The following is a 26,939-nucleotide window of genomic DNA, read 5'->3' on the forward strand; positions in this document are numbered from 1 at the left end:
CCGACATAACAATTTAAGTCACAAAAGCGATATGAAAAGGACTCACCATTATCTTGCCCAACCTTACAGGTATAAGAGAGCTCATTTGAAAACTACCGACGCTGCATGGTCGAATTCTTCAGCATATTTCATCCGTGTCATATTGTTATGTCAATTCAACGAAGAGCGACAGATGAGCAAAATCATTTTGGAATCTTTTTAATATTGTAAAAAGAATTAATGGGATAATCCAGAAGACATAAATTTACGAAATGGGAAACCAACAACGGAAACCAAATTTTGGGAAAAAGATCCTTAATTTTGACAATTAAAATTAAAAATCTTTCCTCAATGGTAAAAGTCGACCAAAACTGGCAATCATTTATTATAAATAATTAATTAAAATACAATGTTTCGGCTGTCATTGCAGCCCTTTTCAAGTAAATCTATAAAAAGTTAAATAAAAATAATTATAATTTTAATTAAAATTAACTTTTTCTTCAACCCACGTCAATTTTCGGATTCGATCTACTTCTTGATGTTGCCGATTTCTTTTGTATAAGACAGCAAGAGAAAAAGAGAGTAATCGACTGCTTATGTCACAATAAGTATTATGTGCCAGGAGGTGGCCTCTGACCTGAATAATCAGTCGAGAAAGAAGGATAAACAACGGTCGACAGAGAACAGAACTCAGTGTCTTCCACGACATCCTGTTGCTGCATGACGTGCTATTCTGACGAAGAAAACACAACAAATCCTAGACTCGACACATGGATTCCTGCTTGCGACTTCTCGCTTTTTTGGGACACGAAAAAACGATGTCATTATGTTGCGTTTTGCCGACGTTTGTCTAAACTGTCAGGTCCAGATTATGCGAATATGGTTATAAATGAACGTCAAGATATAATAGAAGTTCATTATTTACTTTTCAAATTTTGCAGCTGAATTTTTTTACAAAATTTTAATGAATTTTTTACAAAATTGTTAAATTGTGCTTTTTTGGATATCCATACTTTATTCACAAACAATCTTTATATGTATAACGTTTTTAAATTTTGTGGGACAATATTGGGAGAATTTTATAAGAGTTTCTCTGATTAATATTTGCCACAATCAAAAATATTAATAAGTACATAGTTAAAATTAATCACGTTTTATATCTTATTGTAGTAGATATTAATATTTTTATTGTGATAAATATTAATCAGAGAAACTCTAAAAAAAAAAAAATTCTTCCAATATACTGTCCAATATTGTCCCATGATTATCATGATTTAGGGTAAATTCTAAAAGAAAATTCTCTCTATGGGTAAATATTTAGAATTCTCATTTTATTTTTTAAATATTTTTCTTATTGTAAATAAATATCCAGGTTAGATCTTATTGAAAAATAACAATATCTCTCTGTAAAAAATATTTGACAAATGTAAGGAGAAAAAGGGCTAGAAATCTGACTTAAAGTTTGTTAATATGTTATATAAGATATTGTTCTATTTTTCCTTACATTTCGCGTATAACGAGGCGAATTTTCTACGAAAAGCGTAGCGCGCGAGAACCATATGAGAATAAAAATCAATAGTTCGGCCGCAGGAGAGAGAGAAAGAGAACAGCGCGATAAAATTGTCCATCCCATCTTTTCTCGCCAATAATCAGGAATTTTTCACGAAGCCACTTTGCAAATATCGCGCGAGTTTCGCGAAACCATCCTCAAAATAAGATCGCCGATCGATCGGCAAATTTTGACAAATTTCGACCGTGACGGATAAACGGGAAGTCGAGTTTCGCGAAACGATCCTTAAAATAAAATCGCCGATCGATCGGCAAATTTTGACAAATTTCGAGCTCGACGGACGAACGGGAAATCGGGGAAATCTCGTAGCACGGACCTCGTTAAGATCGCCGACGATATTTCAACCGCGGGACGACGATTAATGTCCGCGCGAAATTGTGATGGCGCGTCGCGCTCGCCGATTTACGGCCAAGACCATAATTTCGGGATTTCTCTTTCTCGTTCTGTTCGTTTCCTATACAGCACAAAATTTGTTTAAAATCTTTTAAAAGATAAAATCTTGAAAGATAAAATAATTCTCGAAAATATTTTTTAAGTGTTTTTATGTCCACTTTTTCATGCTTAAAAATATTTTTGAATATAGATTTAAATTAATATTTCAAAAATGTGTATCAAATATTTAAAAAAATATTATCTGAGCGGTAAAAAAGAACAAATTTAAAAATATTTTAAAAGTTTTTAAAAATATTCTAAAAAATCTTATCACACAAAATTTTTAAATTATTTTAAAATATTCTTAAAACCATTTTAATAAAATGCTTTTATGCAATATTTTATAAAATATTTAGAAATATTTTTTGAAAACATTCATAATATTTTGTGCAGTATGGATTCTCGAAACGGTTCATTATCCGTTAAACGAAATGTGGATAAGGTTGAACAGAATCGTGCGATATCTTGCAAAAATATACATAAATATACTAAATACACAATGTCCCAAAACTATTCTAATTCTCTCCTCAATAACAAATTCTCTGACTAATTTAGAGTTTTTTTAGCGGAAATATATCGCTTATTTCTGCAATAATGACATAACTTAAAAATAAAAAAATGTTTCTTTTCTCTTAATAATTTAACATTTAAGTTCAATTATGACAGAACAGTAATATGTTAAGTTAACGCATGAATGTGTTAAATATTGAACACAAAAATTTGAACGGGGACCGTTTTTAACAAGAAAACAAATTGTTCTACTGTGTATATACGATGCAGGTTCTTCGAAAGCGCACTTGCCACCTGGCTGGGATGAAGTCTCTCTATCTCTCTTCTGTATCTTTCTCGCATCTCTGTTCTGCGCCTTTCAGTTACGCGACAAAAACTAGTCGCATGCTTAGCTAAATGCTCTCCCGTTCCTTGTCCTTGGTCCTCGTTCTTTCAGATGCTCGCTTGCTACCGCTTGCTACCGTTTTCATCTAACTAATACGTGCGTTTCTGCTCACCCGGTTCTGATCGAAGGAAAGAAATGCACGCGCGACATCGCTAATAAGTGATGTGATGTGCAAGCAACACTGCGTTGCTCAGAAACTATAATGTCCCATATTTTTTTCTCAGCTAATATTCCTTCAACAGCTTTGAAATTCACTCACAAAACACGTGGAGATGTTTCCTTCATATATTATTTTTTATCACACAATCCCCATCAATTCTTATCCTGAACATGTCGTATTCTCTGCTCGGAATTATTTTTAAATGTTTGTTTTAATAGAACTTTAATTTAAGTAACAAAAATATACGCATACGTGATGACTAAAATTGGGTCGACATTTTTATGTCCAAAATTGGCCAGAAAATCTACTGCTAAAAAAGATCGGATAATTTTCGATCATCCTTGGTATATTTATATTTTTCAACGAAGAGAACAAATACAGTTTTCCAGATTCGTAAAGAAACGCACAAACCGATTCTATTTTGCGACTCAATTTCGCAAGATGAAGATATCGCAATATTGATTACACCATGCAATCAAATTCTGCTGCGGAAGTATTTTTAGAGAAAGTATCTCTTCGCGATACTCTATTTATCTAGCGCTATCGATTTGCCTGTCGGTATTGTCCTTCGGAGAATATTAGTTCTCTCTTTGTCTATCTATATCCATCTATTTATCTATCTCCCGATATCCCATCTGATTCGTATTTGATCGCGATAAAAATGACCAAAGCGTCGCGAACTCGACATAATTTGACACAAGAAAGAATCGAGACCTCTCTCTTCTTCGATACTGCTAGAATAAATAGAAACATGTCACTAAACATCCTCTTAGAATTTAGAACGTTAATTGTCCCTTCGAAAAATAATGCGTAATATTGTCTTTAAAAATATTTTGGAAACATTTGTCAGATAAATCTATAATTTGTCATGAAATACTACATCAAATCGGATGGTCGGACAAATAAATATTATATCTAGGAGGAAAAAATTTTAAATGTCGGAGATGACTGATAAAATAAATGAAGAATCGTGACAATAATTTTCAATATTTTAGAAACGTGCGAATATTCGAAAAATTCAAGTAGAATCTGATCATTCTCGAGTTGTAGTCGCATATTTTGATCGTCTCGATTTTCGCGAGTGGTCCTGGTTTATTTAAATATTTTATTAAAACTAATTATTTAATGTTTAGAAATAATTATTTTGGAGGATTCTCTTCTTTCAAAGAATTATATTACGTAAAAGAAATTTTGAACGAATTAAAACGCAATAAAATAATCAGGAAATTAATTTTATTTTTAAGGGGATCCTAAACGTCCTTGAGAAGTCTGTGGTTTCTTTTTTGTTTTATCGACAAAATGTGAGGTTATAGATAAACTATCAATCTATTTATTCGCCTGTATGAAGTTAGCCCCCCATTTTTCGAATTTTAAAATTTTAAAGGTTGTTCCAGGTTGTTCTAGACTTGTTCTAATTTGTTCCAAAAGATCAAATTTAAAAAATAAAAATTTTCGCGAAAAATGGAAAAAAACGATTTTTTGACCTGGCCCCCCATTTTTCGAAAATCGAACTTTTAAAGGTTGTTCCAGATTGTTCTAGTTGTTCTAAACATTGTTCCAAAGTGATAATTCCCTAAACAAAATATTTCACGAGATATAATAAAAAAATAGTTTCGTGCGCTAAAACAGTATTTTTACGTTTTCGGCTATAGTTATTATCTCTTAAACACCAAACTGTATATTTTAGCTAAAAACGAACAACAACCTGGAACAACTCTCAATTTTGCTAGAACATAATTTTAAAGAGTACTTTACTCTTGGAAATAAACATATTTTTGTTGTTTTTTCGTGTTTTTCGACCGATAACGACGTGACAGCGATCCCAAACTATAGAACAATTACGTACTGGCATAGAACAACTTGGAACAACTCTCAGTTTTGCTAGAACATTATTTTAAAGGGTACTTTACTCTTGGAAATAAACACATTTTTTTTGTTTTTTCATCTTTTTTGCCCGCTAAAGTCGCGATAGCGGTCCCAAACTATAGAACAGTTACGTACTGGCATAGAACAACTTGGAACAACTCTCAATTTTACTAGAACATGTTTATTTCCAAGAGTAAAGTACTCTTTAAAATTATGTTCTAGCAAAATTGAGAGTTGTTCCAAGTTGTTCTATGCCAGTACGTAATTGTTCTATAGTTTGGGACCGCTATCGCGACTTTAGCGAGCAAAAAAGATGAAAAAACAAAAAAAATGTGTTTATTTCCAAGAGTAAAGTACCCTTTAAAATTATGTTCTAGCAAAACTCAGAGTTGTTCCAAGTTGTTCTATGCCAGTACGTAATTGTTCTATAGTTTGGGATCGCTGTCACGTCGTTATCGGTCGAAAAACACAAAAAAACAAGAAAAATGTGTTTATTTCCAAGAGTAAAGTACTCTTTAAAATTATGTTCTAGCAAAATTGAGAGTTGTTCCAAGTTGTTCTATGCCAGTACGTAATTGTTCTATAGTTTGGGACCGCTATCGCGACTTTAGCGACCAAAAAAGATGAAAAAACAAAAAAAATGTGTTTATTTCCAAGAGTAAAGTACTCTTTAAAATAATGTTCCAGCAAAACTGAGAGTTGTTTCAAGTTGTTCTATGCCAGTACGTAATTGTTCTATAGTTTGGGACCGCTATCGCGACTTTAGCGGGCAAAAAAGATGAAAAAACAAAAAAAATGTGTTTATTTCCAAGAGTAAAGTACCCTTTAAAATAATGTTCTAGCAAAACTGAGAGTTGTTCCAAGTTGTTCTATGCCAGTACGTAATTGTTCTATAGTTTGGGATCGCTGTCACGTCGTTATCGGTCGAAAAACACGAAAAAACAACAAAAATATGTTTATTTCCAAGAGTAAAGTACTCTTTAAAATTATGTTCTAGCAAAATTGAGAGTTGTTCCAGGTTGTTCTGTTCGTTTTTAGCTAAAATATACAGTTTGGTGTTAAAGAGATAATAACTATAGCCGAAAACGTAAAAAAACTGTTTTAGCGCACGAAACTATTTTTTTATTATATCTCGGGAAATATTTTGTTTAGGGAATTATCACTTTGGAACAATGTTTAGAACAACTAGAACAATCTGGAACAACCTTTAAAAGTTCGATTTTCGAAAAATGGGGGGCCAGGTCAAAAAATCGTTTTTTTCCATTTTTCGCGAAAATTTTTATTTTTTAAATTTGATCTTTTGGAACAATTTAGAACAAGTCTAGAACAACCTGGAACAACCTTTAAAATTTTAAAATTCGAAAAATGGGGGGCTAACTTCATACAGGCTATTTATTCTCTTTATTGGCAGTTTGTACATACAAAATAAGACAGGGCGGATTTGGCATTGGATAAAGGAATATAAGTGAATGTTCAGATATGAATTTGGAAGCCTAGAAAACGAGAATAGCTCATCTCACATTTTCATGCATATGTGTGCACATGTAAGATGAACTATTCTCGTTTACTAGACTTCCAAATTCATATCTAAACATTCACTTATATTCCTTTATCCAATGCCAAATCCGCCCTGGTCTAATTTCGGGTAAAAAACAATCCGTATAACCAATAAATAGATTTATATAGTAATCTAATCTCACATGTTGTCGATAAAACAGGAAAGAAACCACAGACTTGTCAAGAACGTTCAGGATCCCTTTAAGTAAATTTGATTTTTCCCCCAAATTACTCAACTATTAAAAGCTTAAATATTTCAACGTCAACGTCGAATCTCATCGCGACTCTTCCCTAAGGACGCTGCTAATCGAGGCTCCTTGGGGAGAGGATAATGATATAAAAGAGGCCGCGAAGAAGAGTCGAATCGCGCGAGTTACGAGAGCGAGTAGAATGGGAACGGCGCACCGTTATGCCATATGGTGCGCCGCGACTATGAATAGTCGCGTATGAGTCGCGACTATGAGATTATGACGTCACTTCGTCACGCGCCATCAAGCGTCACAATCGCCGATCGCGCTTCCGGCCGCCGTTAAACGCGGCGGGGCACGAGAGGACGACGTCCTCTCAAGGTGAGACTGTAAATGAGGCCAATTATAGTCGTATAAAGTCGACGGATAAGGATATGCATCGATCCCTCGCTCCCCCGGGGAGAGCCGATTACCGCCGGGAGAGGGCGCGGAGATAGCGTCTAATTACGGGTTCTCGCGTCAATGACCGACAATCTGCGGTTATCCGCGGCTCGTTAGTGATTCTCTCTCTGTTTCTCTCCCTTTCTCTGGTGTCAAGAGAGAGAGAGAGAGAGAGAGAGAGAGAGAGAGAGAGAGAGAGAGAGAGAGAGAGAGAGAGGTTAGGGGAAGCATCGCGACGCCGCCGTCAAAATGGAGTCTCGCGCGCCCCTAACACCTTTCCTTATTTTGACGTATGCATGTCTACACTGAAAAAAATCCATGTACTTTTGCATGGAAATTATATACTTGCTGAGAAAAATTAGTTGCTTATCACTGTAATTTTTTTAAGTATTTATCCATAACATTATTTTGTGGCATTTAGACATTACTAGTATTTTCTATGTGTAATTCCGTGTTCGGGAGTATTTTTAATCTTGAAAATATATAAAAATATATTTTATATAAAATTACATATAAAATTTGTAATCTACCATATAAGTAGCAATACTGCATGATTACGCTGGATCGGAAAAAACCCAGCACAATCCCGTAATTTTCCACATATATTTTTTTCAGTGTATCATGTCGTTTCAGCGCGTAATCTCCATCGAATCGCTCGTTCCTATACATGAGAACGAGAAATTTCTTTCCTTCTTTCTCCAAGCACTTTCTACCGTGAATGCCGCTGGCAACTGCTAATTAGATACACGCCTGTCTATTGTGGGGATGAGAATGGCGCGACGACGCGGCGGTCTTTCTTCGCGATTAAGAGAACTGAACGAACGAGAGAAAGGGAGAGAGAGAGAAAGAGATGCAAGGAAAAGGCTGTCGAGAGCGCAGAACCGAACAAACGTCGTACGGTTTTCGTTCTTGAGTTCCTCGAATTCGAACTCTAATCATCGTGATTCGTCAGGTATTGCTCGCGCGTAATTTAGTCATTTTTCTTCGTAAAAGTAATTTCATAAATTTATATGTTCTCCAGCAACAATGTACGTAATTTTAGTTACGTACGGAAATATGCAAATGTCATCCTGATAGTTGTAAAAGATCTCTCTATGAACACTTATTTGTATATCTGTCAAACGTCAAAATCCATTTTAATTTCATTTTAATTGCTATCATTTGTTTATAAGTGATCTCATCTAGCGGTCAGGGAAATCTAGAAAATCGGGCATTGTCAGGGAAAAAGTCGGGAAATTTTATTATTTATCTGGATTTTTCAGTGGATACATGCAAATTGTATATTTGGAAGAAATAATACTAAAAAGTCAGGGAAAAAATCAATTTCTGGTCTTGGAAAATCTGAAAAAATCAGGGAATTTTTTCGTCGAGTCTGCTGTGGACACCCTGCAATTATTAATTCTGGAATTACTAAATGCTAAGGAATTTATGAAACTCCTTAAACTGCACATATGTCATCGATTTTAGCTATAAATTCGTGAGCGCATCTTGCGGCAAAATATGAAAAAAAATTCTTACGTGAGAAAAAACAGCCGGATGGTTTTGGTTGCGAGAGAAACGCGGCTTATTTGTCGGCGCGATCACGCATTCGTCGGATTCGCTTCGCGAGGGGTGGTTCCTTGATGAGCGGATGAAGGGATCGGAGGCTCGCTCTCTTTCCCGACGAGCCGCATGACTGGTGTTTCGGGACACAATAGGGTGTGTCGATACGTCTACTGTCCAAGTACATTCGTGCCCGTGAAAAACATTCATAAGTGGCGTGTTGAGTCTCTCGAGAAATTAACAGGCAGTTGCTTGAACGCATACACTGTAGAAAAAAGTATGTAAAATTACATGATAAACAATGAAAAGGTAAACATTTCTATTATTTATTGTGTAATTTTATTTATGTAATATATTATTTTATAGTGTACATTCTTTGCGTACTTCGGGATACTTCGCTAATCCAATTCAAGAGCAAGAATTTAAATTTACTCAAAATTGACAGGTTACTTTTTTTAGCGTGTTAACAAAAATGAGCCTTTCTCTAGCTAAATAATAAAAGAATAGTCTCTTTCGAACCTTATCAAAGCATGATGCAATCACTGTTGCGGAATGATGATGAAATCTGTAAACTAGATTTTAAATGCCCCGAGCTCGTGCGTTTTCAGGGAAAAGAATAGAAGAATAATCGAATCGACATCGCAAAAAAAATTGTGGAGATACGTTATCGCTAGCCCAGGAGATAGGCTCGTTCTGATTTACAGCTTAACTAGACAGCTCTTCGCGTTCCGGAATTCCAGGGATCGGAGGGACAGGGTGAAAGGACGGGCAGGTAGCGCAAGAGAGAGGGAAAATAGAGGCGACAAAGGTCGACAGGGACGGCGAATGAATGAGAGAGCGCTGGCGCGGCTCTAGAAAGAGATATGTCGGGTGGGGCTGAGAGAGAGAAAAAGAGTGAGAAAGACGCGAGGGAGCAAGAGAGAGAGAGGATTATCGCCGGACGATTGGTTAAGTGGGGTCCACACGGCTACGTAAGCGAGATACACGACATTTCGAGTACACGTTTCGAGACAGACCTTGTCGCGAATTCCTCGACTGTTGATCATCGAGAATTTTTATCCATGCCAATTGTTTAGGAAAATCGTATTTCGAATTCGCGATAAGTAAGATGCAGAAAAAAATTTATTTCATTCGAATGAGTAGTTCAATACTATGTCAAATGAATGGCTAAAAATATTTATTTGATATAAGAAAATCCTTCTTAAAATAAATAAATATTTATTTGTTTCAAAATAAATTATTCATTTGCCAGTATTGAACTAAATTCGGCTTTCATATACGAGAAGGTTGAGCAATTGTGGCAATTTTTTAAATTATATATTCAAAAATGTGCAAAAACAGGCGTCCAAACTCATTTGAAATAGAACATGCAAAATAGTTGGAAATGTAAAATGCAAACTGTTTTTTTTTTTTTTTTTTAATACAATTTTTAGATATTTACATTTTTATATTTATTTATATTTAAATTCTTATTTGTTGTTATTTATATTTCTCGCTATTATTTCCTATACTTCAATTCTTATTTTAATATAAACTAATATAAAAAATAAAAATACCATTTTAATTTTGTAATGCTCTTTAAAAGTGGAACGTGCTTTTAGAACAATAAATTTTTCAAAGAGGAAGTTTCTCATTTTTCTTATACAAGGTTTCGTAATTAGAACCACTGATGCGAGAATGAGGACGTATTGTATCAATGGCACATTACAAAACATGCGTATTTGTAATAGAAAATGAACAATGAAAACCACTTAAATGGGAATGTAAAATAATTTTAAAAAAATGTATTTTAAATACTTAATAACCATTTTACATTTTTGTATTTCTATTTTAAATAATGCATATAATTTCAAATGTACATCTATGGTGTCACTTCAAAACACGGATCGCGAAATGATCGTATAAAATCTATTCTTTGTGTACGTATTTCAAAAATTTCACGGATAAATTCTATCCACGATTTTCGTGCCAAATTTAAAAAAGTGCAATTAAATAAAGAGAGAAATAGTTCAAAAAACATCGACCAATCTATAATTATGGTGACCATGTTTAAGAGAAAATGAAGGACGAATTTGACAATTTTAGGGCTTCGTTTCAACATGTTTCCAAATTAATTTGCGATAAAAATGGAAATCAACGAGCAAAAAAATAAATAAAAGAAAAAAATAAAAATGAATAAAAGACAACTGAAATAAAGGACCATCTTCTAAAATAAAGGACGGTCACCGTATCTATAATGCAATTTATTGCATTAATATAATAAAAAGAAGGAAATAAACATACAGAAGCCGATTATTATAATATTTCATTGCTGCAAAGTATTCAACATCATTTCGTTCGTCGTACGAGGAAACTTAAAGGCCTTAACACTCGGTTTTCACGAGTCTCCGGTATCGCTGAGTAATCCTATCCCCGGGCGTAATCTAGCCTGTCGCTCGACTGGTAGCATAAGAGTATAGTCATATTAAATAAAAAAAATCATTAACATTTCGCACGTATTACCCGATCGTTTATACACCGAATATTCCATGACGTCAGGCATTTTTGCGAATTTTGAGCCTCGATTTTTCCTCCGCTGTGTCTCTAATCGATTCTTACAGATAAGTCACACGGAGATATTTTACGTTTAAAATTTAATTGAGAATTAAGATGTATTAATTCTTTGTCAATTTTCATTTTTTTTTTCAATTTTCTCTTCAAATTTCGCTTCATATAAACAATTGGGTTTGACATTTAGTTTGGAAATCTATTGGATGTTGTATAATAGAGATGTTGACAAATGATCCAGAATTTATTTGATTTTGTCTCACATTAATTCCTCATTGCTCTTTCTACAAAATATTTATTTAAAATAATTCTGCATACATCTGTGGATTTTTTTTAAACAAGAGAAAGAGAAGAAAACGTCGGGAAAAAATCGATTGCTACCGGAGGGTTAAATTTGTCAAAAATATTACGAACTAAAGTTTCCCCGTGAAAGCTCAAGTAAAGAGTCGACGTCTTCAGAATTTCAATGCGGAATTTTTTTTCTAAGAACAGATTTCTAATTATCGCGTCGAAATTATGTAAGGACGAAAGTTGCATGTCGACGCGCAACTTTGTCCCGAGAAAGTTTTATTATCGCGTGATTTTCACGAGTGCGCGCATGCCACGCGCGTACAAAAGTCTCTCTTCATTCAATTTAAATTCATTCGACAAACTTCCCTCTTGCGCACATATACATACATATGTATATATGTATGTACATGCACCCCTCGCGATATATCTGACTCTATGTAGGTATACCTTCACCCTTGCGATGCCGCGCCATTGTAACTCCGTCGACCCGTGCCGAAGCGTCTAATATCCATCCTTATATGCGTGCGACTACCTGAAGATCCCCAGTACGTAAATTCTTGGCCCGTGCCACGCTGGTCTTAGAGATCCTAAGGAAAAATACCCAGCGAAATCGGTGACAGCTGCGCTTTCAGTGCATCGCGGCTCCGGGAAGGAACATTAATTTCTCATTGCTCTCTTTCTACTAAATATTTATTTTAAATAATTTTGTATGTACATCGTGGATTTTTTTTAACAAGAGAAAGAGGAGAAAATGTCAGAAAAAAAATTATTTCGAGATGTGGCAGCAAATATTTAAATATAATGCAAATACATATATAAGATGTATCTAAATAAGTGCGCAAAATTTTAGATTTTTTATCGAAAATTAAAAGAGGTTTCTTTTATAAAATTCTTATATTTCTCCTTGAGGAGTTTTAAAAATTAAGTTATTTTTTTCTCAAATTTCGATGACAGCTGCATTTTGAGTGCATCGCGGCTCCGGGAAGGAACATTAATTTCTCTTTCTACTAAATATTTATTTTAAATAATTTTGTATGTACATCGTGGATTTTTTTTAACAAGAGAAAGAGGAGAAAATGTCAGAAAAAAAATTATTTCGAGATGTGGCAGCAAATATTTAAATATAATGCAAATACATACAGGTATATAAGATGTATCTAAATAAGTGCGCAAAATTTTAGGAGATTTTTTATCGAAAATTAAAAGAGGTTTCTTTTATAACATTCTTATATTTCTCCTTGAGGAGTTTTAAAAATTAAGTTATTTTTTTCTCAAATTTCGATGACAGCTGCACTTTGAGTGCATCGCGTCTCCGGGAAGGAACATTAATTTCTCATTGCTCTCTTTCTACTAGATATTTATTTTAAATAATTTTGTATGTACATCGTGGATTTTTTTTAACAAGAGAAAGAGGAGAAAATGTCAGAAAAAAATTATTTCGAGACGCGGCATTAAATATTTAAATATAATGCAAATGCATATATAAGATGTATCTAAATAAGTGCGAAAAATTTTAGGAGATTTTTGCTAAAGAATTTTTCTAAAGAAAAATTAGTTTTATCCTCTTATGACGATACAAGAAGATAAAAAAATATTAATAAATATCCTTTTTATTAGTGGAAAACATCCACCAAGTTTTAATTTTTTAATTTGTCTGAAATTTGAGAAAAAAATAACTTAATTTGCGTAACTTCAAGGAGGGATATAAGAATACATGTTTATAAAAAAAACCCTTTTTAATTTTCGACCCAGAATCATCTAAAATTATTCGCACTTATTTAGGTACATATCCTGTGTAAAGTAGTTACATAAAAATATTAATAATTAAAGTAAAAATAATATATAAAATATTAACAGATATGAAATATATAATAAATATAAATATATATAATTTAATAAATTAAAAAAGAGATTCTGATGCATCATGTGCAATTCTTCACTGTCTTGTTTAGGAGCCAGGTTTTTTTATTTGCCATCTCTCGGACGCTGCGTATAAGATTAGGGAAGAGAGAGTTACAACACACATTCAACAGCTCGACTCGCAGGTAGGCGCTTTCCGGGGTCCAGATTACGTCGATCGGCTCTTACACACGTGCCTTTATCCCATCCATCTATGTATACGTACATCGCGCGCGCGGAAGTATTTAATCGGGACGGATATAAGAGTTCGTGAGCGGGCTCAGGAGAACTGTGGGGTTCATATAGCGTAGGAAAAGCCCGCGTTTGCGTGTACAACAAGCTGCGAGCGTGCGTCGTTGGCGCGTGTCACCGGAGGCAGCTGCCGGTTCGTCCGCTCATTGTGTTCGGGAAAAAAAAAAAAAAGAGAAGAAGGAAAAAGGTTCCCTCCTCCTCTCCCTCGGGAGAGGTGGTATATATCGCGTACATAATGGCTTAAATTATATAGAGCGAATTTCGAGTGTGCGCGAGAGGCGCTCGAAAACGCAGGAATCATCGGCTTCTGAACTTTGTACTATAATTTCGAGCATTGCGTAAGACAAACCGCCTATTTCGCGTCTGCGTTTGTAATCGACGACAGTAACGGATATATGTGAAATATAGAGCTACGATGAATAATTCGTACGTACGATAAAACTATAGGTACGATTTTTTTTTATTTTTTAAAGTAAAGTTAAATAAAGAAATCAATATATCTTTTAACTGTTATTCTTATAAGAAAATGCAAGCTGATCAAAAACGTCTGTATAAAAATAAAAATAAATATTCTTAATTAGTACCGTAGACGATATACTTATTTGAGGCAAATTTGTCACGTGACAAATGTTCTAAGGAAAATCTTGAATGAATTTATATCTTTTATTGTCTCAATCGTTTGTCAGCGATAGTGCATTTTGATTATTGACAGATGATGAATTTCTGGTCTTGGAAAATCTGAAAAAGTCAGGGAATTTTTTCCGCATTAATTCTGGAATTACTAAATGCTAAGAAATTTCTGAAATTCCTTAAACTGCACCTGTCATAGATTTAAAAGCTATTAATATAATTCTTTATCAGATGCGGTTTGAAATGCAATCAAATGTTATATTACCAAGCATGAAAAAAATTCGTGAGCGAATCTCGAGATTATATTTTATGAGAGAAATTAGTGAAATTTTTTGAACATTTTTTTAAATGAAAAGCATCAGAATTCTTGAGATAATTCTCGCCGTGCGAAAAGGCACGTGCCGCCGACTATCTCGCGCTCCGTTTTCGTGCCGGCTCTTCGTTCCCTCTTCTCAATGCAAATGTAATACACCCGTGCAAGGCCGCAGATATACGATCGATCGCCTCTGGAGCCACGAACGCGGCAATTTAGGCTACGGTACCCCAGCCAGGCACTCTGTCATAATAGTTTCCTGGAAAGTTACGTCTATACGCGCGGTTCTAGCCGTCACTTTTCTCTCCTGTCAGTTCGCGGAAAGCGCAATCTCTCCGCAAATGCGGAAGACAATTGTCAAAATCTTTGTCGAAGAGAAGTGTCAACTTTTTTCTCTCGATAGGACGTCTGCCGAATTTCATTTTCGCCGAAATGTACGGGTCGAGAAAAAATAATGAAATCGCTATTAAATCTGCTCGAATATTGATTTTTATTACGATTTTCTATGTGGAACAGTAAATAATGTAAAATAGGAAAGTAAAAGGGAAAAAATTGAAAACAGAAAAGCAAATTAAGGTAAATTAGAAACAGAAAAGTATGAAAGAACAATGTTCTACTTACAATAAAATTAGTTAGATAAAGATGAGATGAAAATATGTAAATTCACTTTAGATAAGATATAAAGGTGCATGATTTCGATTTAAATATATTATTTATGATTTATATATTATTTTTAAGACCGCTTATGTAAAGATAATTATAAAAAAATGTAAATTATAAAAGGATATAAAAATACATTCATACTTTTATTTATAAGTAATTTTTTATGTCCTATGACTAAACCAAATTATCCGAATATTCTAGATACTTTCGTGAAAATAACCCTTGTTTTTGTTTAAGATGCAAATATACATAATTCATATTTTTATTATCTATAATTTTATTTAGATATCAGCAAATATTGAGTAAAAATAAATTAAGTATGAAAAAAATTAAGGTTTTCGAAATTGTCATTACATGAAAATCGTCAAAAAATTCTTTACAAACGTGAAAGGATAAAAGAATCGCCGGAAATAATTTTAACAACATCTTGTAAATTTATTCTAGAACCGACTTGATATTATATATATATATCTCTCTTTCTCTTCTCTCCTTTCATGCGTGACTTTTGCTCGATCGAGCAACAGGTGGTGGGTTTGACCTTCGCGGAAGGTTCGTTCTCTACGCAGATTGAAAAGTTTCTCTCAATATCCTTTTGTGATTTTATCAAGACGTAGTATCTCTCATTCACGTTTTTGTGCCTTTATTTCTGTATCAATTAATTTTCATCGAGATTGTAACTATCGAATCAATTTCGCGTGACTCATCGAAACCGATAGAAATTATAGAAATAAAATCGTTCTCTTGAAAATAGAATTCACCAAAGAAACCAAATTATTTTCATCTGTTTTCGACGGTATTTTTATATATATATATATAAACGTTGCGCGTTTGTTCATTTATCGAGCATTCACACATCGTTTCACACGACGTAATATATTATTGTATATTGTATCGGCACATATGAGAAACGAATTGATTTTTTTTCGACGACTCTCGCTGCACTCGACACATCCGTGTTCTATTTTATGTGCACAAATTAAAAATTCAATGGATACGCGCAAATTTCTCTGTATTTTACGCGCCGTTCGATTCGGAACGATGTAAATTTAGAGGCTTCGCGCGAGAACAATTGTCATCTTCGGTAACAATAATCATAATTAATATCGACGAATATCAATTACTCTTCAATCTTTATTCGCCCAAACTTTTCATTTCGACTCGCCGAGTATCTGGTTCGCGTTATATATGACAAAATTTGCTTTTCTTAATCATTGGAAGCGGATATATTTTTTACAAAATAATATATACATGTAAATTTTCTTTGTTACATTAAACTGTGCTTGAATAAAATTAAGATTGTCTATAACGATTTGTAGTAGAACAATTTAGAAAACATTTTGGAAAAGACAAACACGAGAAGTCAGTATTGCAAATAATGGATGCTGTTTGTATGATAATAATAGTATATGTTAACTATATATATTATATCAATTGGGACAGAATTTTAACTCCACTTATAAACATGAATTGATAATAGGATATATTTTATACTTAAAACATTTCCTGTATATTTTTATTATGTCAAACGTCAAGAACTGTTAAATGATATTATTGCGAACGAATTAAAAAGCAATAATTTTGTACAAAAAGAGCATCTATTTAACTCGAAAGAATCCAAATATATCATATTTATGAATTAGGTCGAACTTCGTTTTATTCTATAGAAATAATAATAATATAATATTATATTCTATTATATAATTTCCAATAAGACAGTTTTTTAGTATTTTTGAAACGGAATCTTCGGATATATTCAATCATATATCTTACAAATCTTTATTGAAAATTTCTTTTTTTTTCCGAAGAATTCGAATTTATATCCCGATCTACATCTCCCTGAACAATTCTTATTTTTAGAAACACATTTTTTGAACAATTTGCGCTACATAAAATAATTTTTGACTGCATTTTAATATTTAAAAAAATGTTGAATATAAAAATAACATCGAAAGCTTTGAAATTCCTATAAATGCATTCTTTTCGACTTTATGTATCTTTTTAAAAGTTTGTGGTTAAAGTCGCTAAAAAAGTGTTTTGAAATCATAATAGAAAATTAGAAAGAATAACTTATTCAATAAACAGCACCGACCAAAATAGAGCTCAAGGGTTTTATTATATTGCACTCTTCATACATGCTAAAAAATTTTCTCACACTAAAAAAAAATTATTTAATTCGAATAAGTATTCATATCAATACTGCTAAACATGAATAATTTATTTGAAACTAATAATATATGATTTAATATGAAAAATATTGATTTGATACAAGAAAATTCTTTTTAAAACAAATAAATATTTGTTTCAAATAAATGTGATTCATCTGGCAGTATAACTAAATATGTATTAATTTAGTAATTTTTTCCGGTGTATTATTTAATCGCACCGATGATTCATTGTCAGGAATCATTGGCGGATGCAGTCGCTTGTACATCGATCGTTTTATCGATAAGGGGGTCCAAAGGTAAACCAGCTAATGACTAATCGAGCTAATGACTCTTATCGCCAGAAAGAAACTTTATTTGTCGGTAGCCGGCTGTGTCCTTGATCACTGATAAGTCTGCATAGTAAATACGAGTTTCTCTCTTCTTCTTAGTCAGATTGCAGCCCCGAAGCGTGCGCTCGCGCTTCTTATCTGCGATACAACGCGAGATGATCGTGACACGAGTCTGATACAGATAAGGTGCATGCCTTTCAAAATGGCCGTCGTGTCGACTCTGTGAAGTTGGCACTTTGTCGTGCTGAAATCGAACATTAAAAAATTTTAAAAATTATTAAAAAATGTTTAATCGCCGGAACTATTTTTAAAAATAATTGCAGAGCATAGAACTCTACGAGAACTAGCCAAAACTCCCCCTAGAACTGCGATATATACTCAGCACGACACCCTTTGCTCGAGTGTCGTGCTGAAATCGGACATTAAAAAATTTTAAAAATTATTAAAAAATGTTTAATCGCCGGAACTATTTTTAAAAATAATTGCAGAGCATAGAACTCTACGAGAACTAGCCAAAACTCCCCCTAGAACTGCGATATATACTCAGCACGACACCCTTTGCTCGAGTGTCGTGCTGAAATCAGACATTAAAAAATTTTAAAAATTATTAAAAAATGTTTAATCGCCGGAACTATTTTTAAAAATAATTGCAGAGCATAGAACTCTACGAGAACTAGCCAAAACTCCCCCTAGAACTGCGATATATACTCAGCACGACACCCTTTGCTCGAGTGTTGTGCTGAAATCGGACATTAAAAAATTTTAAAAATTATTAAAAAATGTTTAATCGCCGGAACTATTTTTAAAAATAATTGCAGAGCATAAAACTCTACGAGAACTAGCCAAAACTCTCCCTAGAACTGCGATATATACTCAGCACGACACCCTTTGCTCGAGTGTCGTGCTGAAATCGGACATTAAAAAATTTTAAAAATTATTAAAAAATATTAAATCGCCGGAACTACTTTTAAAAATAATTGCAGAGCTTAGAACTCTACGAGAACTAGCCAAAACTCCCCCTAGAACTGCGATATATACTCAGCACGACACCCTTTGCTCGAGTGTCGTGCTGAAATCGGACATTAAAAAATTTTAAAAATTATTAAAAAATGTTTAATCGCCGGAACTATTTTTAAAAATAATTGCAGAGCATAGAACTCTACGAGAACTAGCCAAAACTCTTCCTAGAACTGCGATATATACTCAGCACGACACCCTTTGCTCGAGTGTCGTGCTGAAATCGGACATTAAAAAATTTTAAAAATTATTAAAAAATGTTTAATCGCTGGAACTACTTTTAAAAATAATTGCAGAGCATAGAACTCTACGAGAACTAGCCAAAACTCCCCCTAGAACTGCGATATATACTCAGCACGACACCCTTTGCTCGAGTGTCGTGCTGAAATCGGACATTAAAAAATTTTAAAAATTATTAAAAAATGTTTAATCGCCGGAACTATTTTTAAAAATAATTGCAGAGCATAGAACTCTACGAGAACTAGCCAAAACTTCCCCTAGAACTGCGATATATACTCAGCACGACACCCTTTGCTCGAGTGTCGTGCTGAAATCGGACATTAAAAAATTTTAAAAATTATTAAAAAATGTTTACTCGCCGGAACTATTATTGAAAATAATTGCAGAGCATAGAACTCTACGAGAACTAGCCAAAACTCTCCCTAGAACTGCGATATATACTCAGCACGACACCCTTTGCTCGAGTGTCGTGCTGAAATCGGACATTAAAAAATTTTAAAAATTATTAAAAAATGTTTAATCGCCCGAACTATTTTTAAAAATAATTGCAAAGCATAGAACTCTACGAGAACTGGCCAAAACCCCCCCTAGAACTGCGATATATACTTAGCACGACACCCTTTGCTCGAGTGTCGTGCTATAATTATCTTATTAATTATTTAAGTTAATTACTGTTAATCGACAGAACTATTATCGAAAATTATTTTGGAGGTCAGAACTATCCTAGAACTCGTAAAATGCGCCCAGAGAAATAGATATTTCTACCAGCACGACACTCTTCCGCGATGTCGTGCTATAATAGCTTATTAATTAATTAAGTTAATTATGGTTAATCGACAGAACTATTGTCGAACATTATTTTGGAGGTCAGAACTATCCTAGAGCTCGCAAATTGCGCCGTGAGAAATGAATATTTCTATTAGCACAACAAGATAAAATTTTTACAAATATCGTTTAAATTTTGTTTTTTAACTCGTAGAATGCATAGTTCGCCGGAACTATTGTTAAAATCTATCAGGAACTCTAGATCTCGTCGAAATCTATCGAAATACATGAATAAAAAATTTTTTTTGCATAAGTGTCGTGCTACGGGAAGTTAGCACGACATTTTTAAAAAATTCGTTTTTTTGACCTTAAATTGACAGAACTATTTGCGAAACCTATCAGGAACTCTAGAACTCTTAAAAGTGCTACTAGAACTCATTTGTTTTTTTTGAAAATCGAAAAAAGCCGTGCCAACTTCACAGAGTCCGTCGTGTCGGGGTCGTGCCCTCTTGAACGAATCTCGAAGACGAACGCGTTCGGATTAGAAGAAAGAGCAGTGTTTGGTATTATCTAAATCAAATTATGTACTTATTGTCAGATGATTATCTAGATCAAATTTTAACGTCATCTTATCTTTATATAAATGTGTAACAAAAAATGATGTAGAATATTATAAATTGTTAGATGATCATCTAGGTAAAATTTTGACGTCATCTTATTTTTATATAAATCGACGATCTTCATATTTCTGAGCAATTATTAAATGCTGCATTTAATTCTTTTATAAATGTTATTAGGAAAATGGGGTTTTTCGTGAAAACTTATTAATTTTTAAAGATAAAAGATATAGTGTTTTAAAAAAATATATTTTATAAATAAATAATGTAATGTTAAAAAAATTTTAAATTCAATACATTTGGACAATTTAATAATTTACAATACTTTTTTACATTTTTACCACATTTCTACAATTTTTACACGTTGATACACAGCAGGATATAAATATTTTATTCAATTTTGCGTTTTTAAAAAAACAGCTATTCTCGAGAAAAAATTTAAAACAAAATTATTAAAACTTTGATACAAGGAACAGTCTCCATACAAAAATTTACGTTTATTATTAATTAAATTTCCATAACTTATATATTAATTATACATCTATGATTTATATAAACTTTAGCTTTAGACTTTTCAGCTGGAAAGAGGCTGGACTCCATAGGAAAAAAGTCACACATGTTAAGAAAAAGTCTCAAAATACCTCAACTGTAACTAATATTTCCATCCCCACTTAACTACACGACATTTATAAGAAACATCACAACGCGAATCCTTTTATGAATGTACCTAAGGTACATAATAAATCGTGGGTAGGGTCTGTTTCAAGAATCACTTGAAGCCGTAGGAATCTACAGAGATTCTTGAGAAAATGAAGAATATTTGAAGAGAAACGCAGAGAAACAAAACCCCGAACACAAAGAGAGAAAACATGACGCTTTTCCTCCGGCTAATTCAGCACGACCTTCGTATATTTTCGAAAACCCTGGGATTATCGCAGCTGGCGCGACGATATATAGGACCAGATGGTCCTTCCTTCGAGCCTCTGCTAAGGTCGCCGGAGCTTGCGGACCACCGCGGTGTACCGAATAAACCGGCCGGAGAGAAGAGATGGAACGAGGGTGGAAGAGAGAGAGAGAGAGAGGAAACGGAGAACGGTGTGGGCTCTCGAGTGGGCTGTTCTCCAAATAGCTCCACCTGCCCTCGAGACGCCGGCAACGGCACAACATATCGCGCTCCTCATCCCAAGACCAGGTACGAGTGCCGGATTTTTCACCCGCGTCCTCGGGACTTTGGAAATAAAGCAATGATGCCGCGACGATGTCCGATCGGACCAGGAGACCTCATATACGTGTATATATTTGTACAGTTATGTGCGAAATAATACTCATTGGTTGAAAAAAATAAGGGGAATTTGAATTATATTTTCTCCACAATCGAAAAGTGATTATTAAAGGATTTCCTGGTATTCGTTCGAAGACCACAAAAGTCAGAATTTCATCCTATATATGTGCAAAGTAATACTCATTAGTTGAAAAAAATAAGGGGAATTTGAATTATATTTTCTCCACAATCGAAAAGTGATTATTAAAGGATTTCCTGGTATTCGTTCGAAGACCACAAAAGTCAGAATTTCATCCTATATATGTGCAAAGTAATACTCATTGGTTGAAAAAATAAGGGTAATTTGAATTATATTTTCTCCATAATCGAAAAGTGATTATTAAAGGATTTCCTGGTATTCGTTCGAAGACCACAAAAGTCAGAATTTAATTCTATTGTAGATATAGTCAAGACAGTTTAACATGGTGGAGGAAACATACAAATTCCCCTCATTTTTCAATCCATGCTATTATTTTGCACATACATATAGGATGTCTGACATAAGATGGCACACTGAAAATATACAAGTAGATCTTGTTATTTGGAGACGATTTTTCCTCAGCAAAAATGTCGAGACACCAATAATTTTCGAATTATAAGCATAGTTTGAAAATAAAGGCTTCTTTGGAAACTAAGCCTTGTGGAAATGAAATATTAACAGAACTACATTCTGCAGTTAATTTTAGGTAAAGTTTGCTTTAATAGAATTTTAATATAAGGCTTATTGTTAGTTATAAAGATACATGATGGCAAAAATTGATGATCTCCCTCGACATTTTGGCTGAGGAAAATCATCTCCGAATGATACCAGGAATCTGACATTAAAAACTTTCCCGTCAGTTCTGAAATATCTTGTATATATGTATATAGATTATTTGATATAAAGTGTCACACCAAGAATATACAAGTAGATCTTGTTATTTCGAGACAATTTTTCCTCAGCAAAAATATTGAAGCATTAAGTTTCGAGTTATAAGTGATTGAGAATAAAGGGTTTTTCGCAAACTAAGCCTTGTGGAAATAAAATATCAACAAAACCATACGTTCTCCAATTAATTTCAAAAAATGACAAAAATTCATGCAAAAAATGATGGCCTCCCTCGACATTTTTGCTGAGGAAAACTCGTCTCCAAGTAACGAGATCTATTTATATATTTTCGATGTGACATTTTATGTCAGACACCCTGTATGTATACATATATATCTAAGTTGCACCTGGCCCCGGAAGCAAAGCAGCATTCCTCGATGAAAATTTTTATCGCATCATTCATCGTTTTGACGGAGAAAGAAGGAGAGAGAGAGAGAATTCGTGTAAAGGTCTTCCGCGATAAGATCGCTAGGAAATTTGACGTTAATGCGCGAAATTGAGATATACAAAAAAGCGCAGGTCTGTCGTGTAAATCGAGATCGTACCTTGGCGAGCACGTCACGGTTTCGGGAGTTTAATGACTCGTGATTACGTGAGGCTTAAAATGTCTTGATGAGAGGTTTTTGCTAGAAGGGAGCGAAAAAGTGAAATTAAGAAGGCATGCGAGATTATTATTTTCAATAACGCGATTATATGGTAATTTGATTATCGCACTTACGTGTGTGAAATTGAGTGGTTTCGTCAATAATTTCTCCATCACGTCGCATTTCCCCTTATTTTGACTGATAAGAGAAACTTGATACACTTTTTTAATACATATCCACGAGATTCGTCAGATCAAACGAGTCCAAGGAGACACTTTTGATTAAAAGAAACAGGGTATCTAGCGGTCAGGGAAAAGTCAGGAAATTTTACTGTTTATCTTGATTTTTCACATTCTACATTCGTCTCAATAATTTGAAATTTTTTATTAAATAAATATAAACTATATAATTGTAATTTTATTAAATAATTTTATTAAATAAATATAAAAAATATCCCAAGGATTTTATGATTTAACATTTAATCATTATTATAGACTTATCACATAGATATATGCAAATTAGATATTTGGGAAAAATAAAACTAAAAAGCCAGGGAAAAAATGAATTTCTGGTCTTGGAAAAATCTGAAAAAATCGGGGGATTTTTTTTATTGAGCTGGACACCCTGAAAATATTATATTAATTTATATAAAAAATTAAAAATAAACATTGAAATTTTTTATTAAATAAACTTTTCCTTGGCTCCCAGGACGCTAATTTTCTGTGTTGCTAAAAATCGATTCATATACAGTGTTTTCGTTCATTTATATTTTCATCATCGTGTTATTTTATTTCAATAGAGACAAGGTGATTATTTAAATAGTTTATAGTCACATGTTTGTTTCGATTATCGTAATTATTCCTGATACGATTATTTCATTCGATTGATTCATCATATAGATATATGCAAGTTAGATACTTGGGAAAAATAAAACTAAAAAGCCAGGGAAAAAATGAATTTCTGGTCTTGAAAAAATTTGAAAAAATCGAGGGATTTTTTTCATTGAGTCTGCTGGACACCCTGAAAATATTATATTAATTTATATAAAAAATTAAAAATAAAAATTGAAATTTTTTATTAAATAAACTTTTCCTTGACTCCCAGCACGCTAATTTTCTGTGTTGCTAAAAATTGATTCATATACAGTGTTTTCGTTCATTTATATTTTCATCGTCGTGTTATTTTATTTCAATAGAGACAAGGTGATTATTTAAATAGTTTATAGTGACATGTTTGTTTCGATTATCGTAATTATTCCTGATACGATTATTTCATTCGATTGATTCATCATATAGATATATGCAAGTTAGATATACTTTGGAAAAATAAAACTAAAAAGCCAGGGAAAAAATGAATTTCTGGTCGTGGAAAATCTGAGAAAGTCGGGAGATTTTTTTCATTGAGCTGGACACCCTAAAAATATTATATTAATTTATATAAAAAATTAAAAATAAAAATTGAAATTTTTTATTAAATAAACTTTTCCTTGACTCCCAGCACGCTAATTTTCTGTGTTGCTAAAAATTGATTCATATACAGTGTTTTCGTTCATTTATATTTTCATCGTCGTGTTATTTTATTTCAATAGAGACAAGGTGATTATTTAAATAGTTTATAGTGACATGTTTGTTTCGATTATCATAATTATTCCTGATACGATTATTTCATTCGATTGATTCATCATATAGATATATGCAAGTTAGATACTTGGGAAAAATAAAACTAAAAAGCCAGGGAAAAAAATGAATTTCTGGTCTTGGAAAAATCTGAAAAAATCGAGGGATTTTTTTCATTGAGCTGGACATCCTGAAGAAAGAAAGAGACAGGAAGGGAAAAAAAATCTACTCTTTCCAATTCGCCTATAATTCCCTGCCGCCTCCGCCCTTCGGGTCTCTCCGCCTAGAAGCTTGTATTTCGGCGTCTGACAGCGATGGAGGGTATGTTTCGACGCAGTACGTACGTGTATTGGTGTGCTGGAACACAGGGCGCCGTGTCGGGGTATTGATTTACAATGCTTACTCCGCTCTCTATAGTGACTCCCATAACTATAGGCATTTCCCTCTCTCTTCCGCTCTTCTCTCCGTAGCGATTACCAGTACTACGCTGTCGATATCAGTGTCGGGCTCTTTCTTTTCCCCTTTCAAGAGCGACGAAAACGATGCGTGACGACCTTGACTTGTAAATTCCTTCCTAAGAGGTGATGTGTCGAAGGATTCGGAATAAACGACATTAAGAATTCTTGTTTTCAGTAAATGTATATTTTCCCTTAACAGCGAGACACTTCTCAAAAGGGTCGATGAATGACTTGAAAGAATTACTTGAAAGATTATTTATTGTTTTGTATGTGCATGTGGTTTTTATCTGTGACTTCATGTTATATAGATAATTGATAAAAATTTTAAATTTACATTTCAAATGACAATGTTTTTCTGTATTTTCGTTCTTTCTGTGCGATTTCCATAAAGAAAACATCTTAATCATTTATTTGCTTTCTATTTAAAGAACTTTAATTCTAAAAAGAATTCTGTTATATTAATTAATAAATGACAAAATGGATATAATATATAATCTTAAAACATAATTATATTAAAGAATGATAATAATATATAAATACAGTAACGGGAAAAAAGAATTAGCTACCATAGCTAAATTTATTTGCTCATATATTACACGTGAAATTTCGTTATCATGCCTAAATTTTAGCTGACAGCTAATATTTTTTAGCTATAACATTCCCCGTTAAACTATGGCTAGAAAATATTAGTTACCATAGCTGAAATTTAGGCGTGATAACTAAATTTCAGGTTGTAATATATGGACAGCTAAAATTTAGCTATGGTAGCCAATTCTTTTTTCCGTACAGCTATGTTTTATGTTTGGATCCACCGAACAATATTAAAGAGACATACGATTTTTTGAAGATAATAATTTATTGTTCCTTATGTGATTTTGAACGGTTTCTTTGTAAATTATATTTGGAAAAAATCCTGAAAAGTAACAAAAAATTATCAGCAGAAACAACAAGCATTCTTCTTTATTTTCTTTTTCGTATCTGCAGAAAAAATCATTTTAGGTATGAAAAAATGTATTCAATGGACCTTTGAAAATAATATAATACATAAATAAAATTTCTAGGATCAACATATTAATTATAATAATATCCATTGATTATGTTAATGATATATTTTTAATAATTAATATAATTAATTTATAAACTTATATATATTTAATACGATGATTGATTGTATATATATATTTTGTTGTGTTAACAATATTATTTCTTTCGAATCACACTGAAAATGAAAATGAAGAATGATTTAAACAGCTGTTTAGAAAAATATAAATACATAATGAAGACAGATCGTCGAGAAGAATCATCAAAACACGACGGCGCAGCAAGACGTCACCTGTTGAATCGTCTTGTTTAACGGAGTTTCTCGGAAATTGAATGCTCTACAGCGAGATCGAGCATGGCAGCAACAGGAGAAAGGAAAGAGAATTTTAAAAATTGATCAAATAAAGGAGAACTTTTTCCTCTGGTCTCCCACAGAAAATTATTTTTTAAAATTAGATGACACATTAACTCGTATTATATTTTCACACAATCCTCGTTTTCTTTTTTCTCAGGACACTTCATACGCGGTCGATGACGTGATAAAAACTTCTTCTCTTATTTTTAAAAATAAAAAATAAATTCATATAATATTTCATATCAATAATTTATGACCGATGAATCGTGAAATGATGAACTTAATAATTTGCTATTAATTTTGAGAAACAAAAGAATCTTAAACAACTATTACTGTCT

General features: G+C 33.1%; 1 protein-coding gene across 2 annotated transcripts in view; it reads right to left on the reverse strand.

Annotated features, from left to right (window-relative positions):
* LOC114928115 (uncharacterized) overlaps positions 1–26,939 on the reverse strand; it is a 107,492-nt gene that overhangs the window by 41,628 nt on the left and 38,925 nt on the right. The window contains exon 2 of one of the 2 annotated variants that reach the window (XM_085486385.1): positions 8,618–8,895. The exons of the other annotated variant lie outside the window; for it this stretch is intronic. Coding sequence (XP_085342511.1) covers positions 8,868–8,895 — 28 coding nt within the window. The 3' untranslated portion in view covers positions 8,618–8,867. Of the gene's footprint in view, positions 1–8,617; positions 8,896–26,939 lie in introns of those variants that run through there. 2 annotated transcript variants of the gene reach the window in all.

The sequence above is a fragment of the Nylanderia fulva genome, unplaced genomic scaffold (assembly GCF_048542155.1).
Source record: "Nylanderia fulva isolate GAGA-0341 unplaced genomic scaffold, ASM4854215v1 Scaffold43, whole genome shotgun sequence".
Taxonomy (NCBI): domain Eukaryota; kingdom Metazoa; phylum Arthropoda; class Insecta; order Hymenoptera; family Formicidae; genus Nylanderia; species Nylanderia fulva.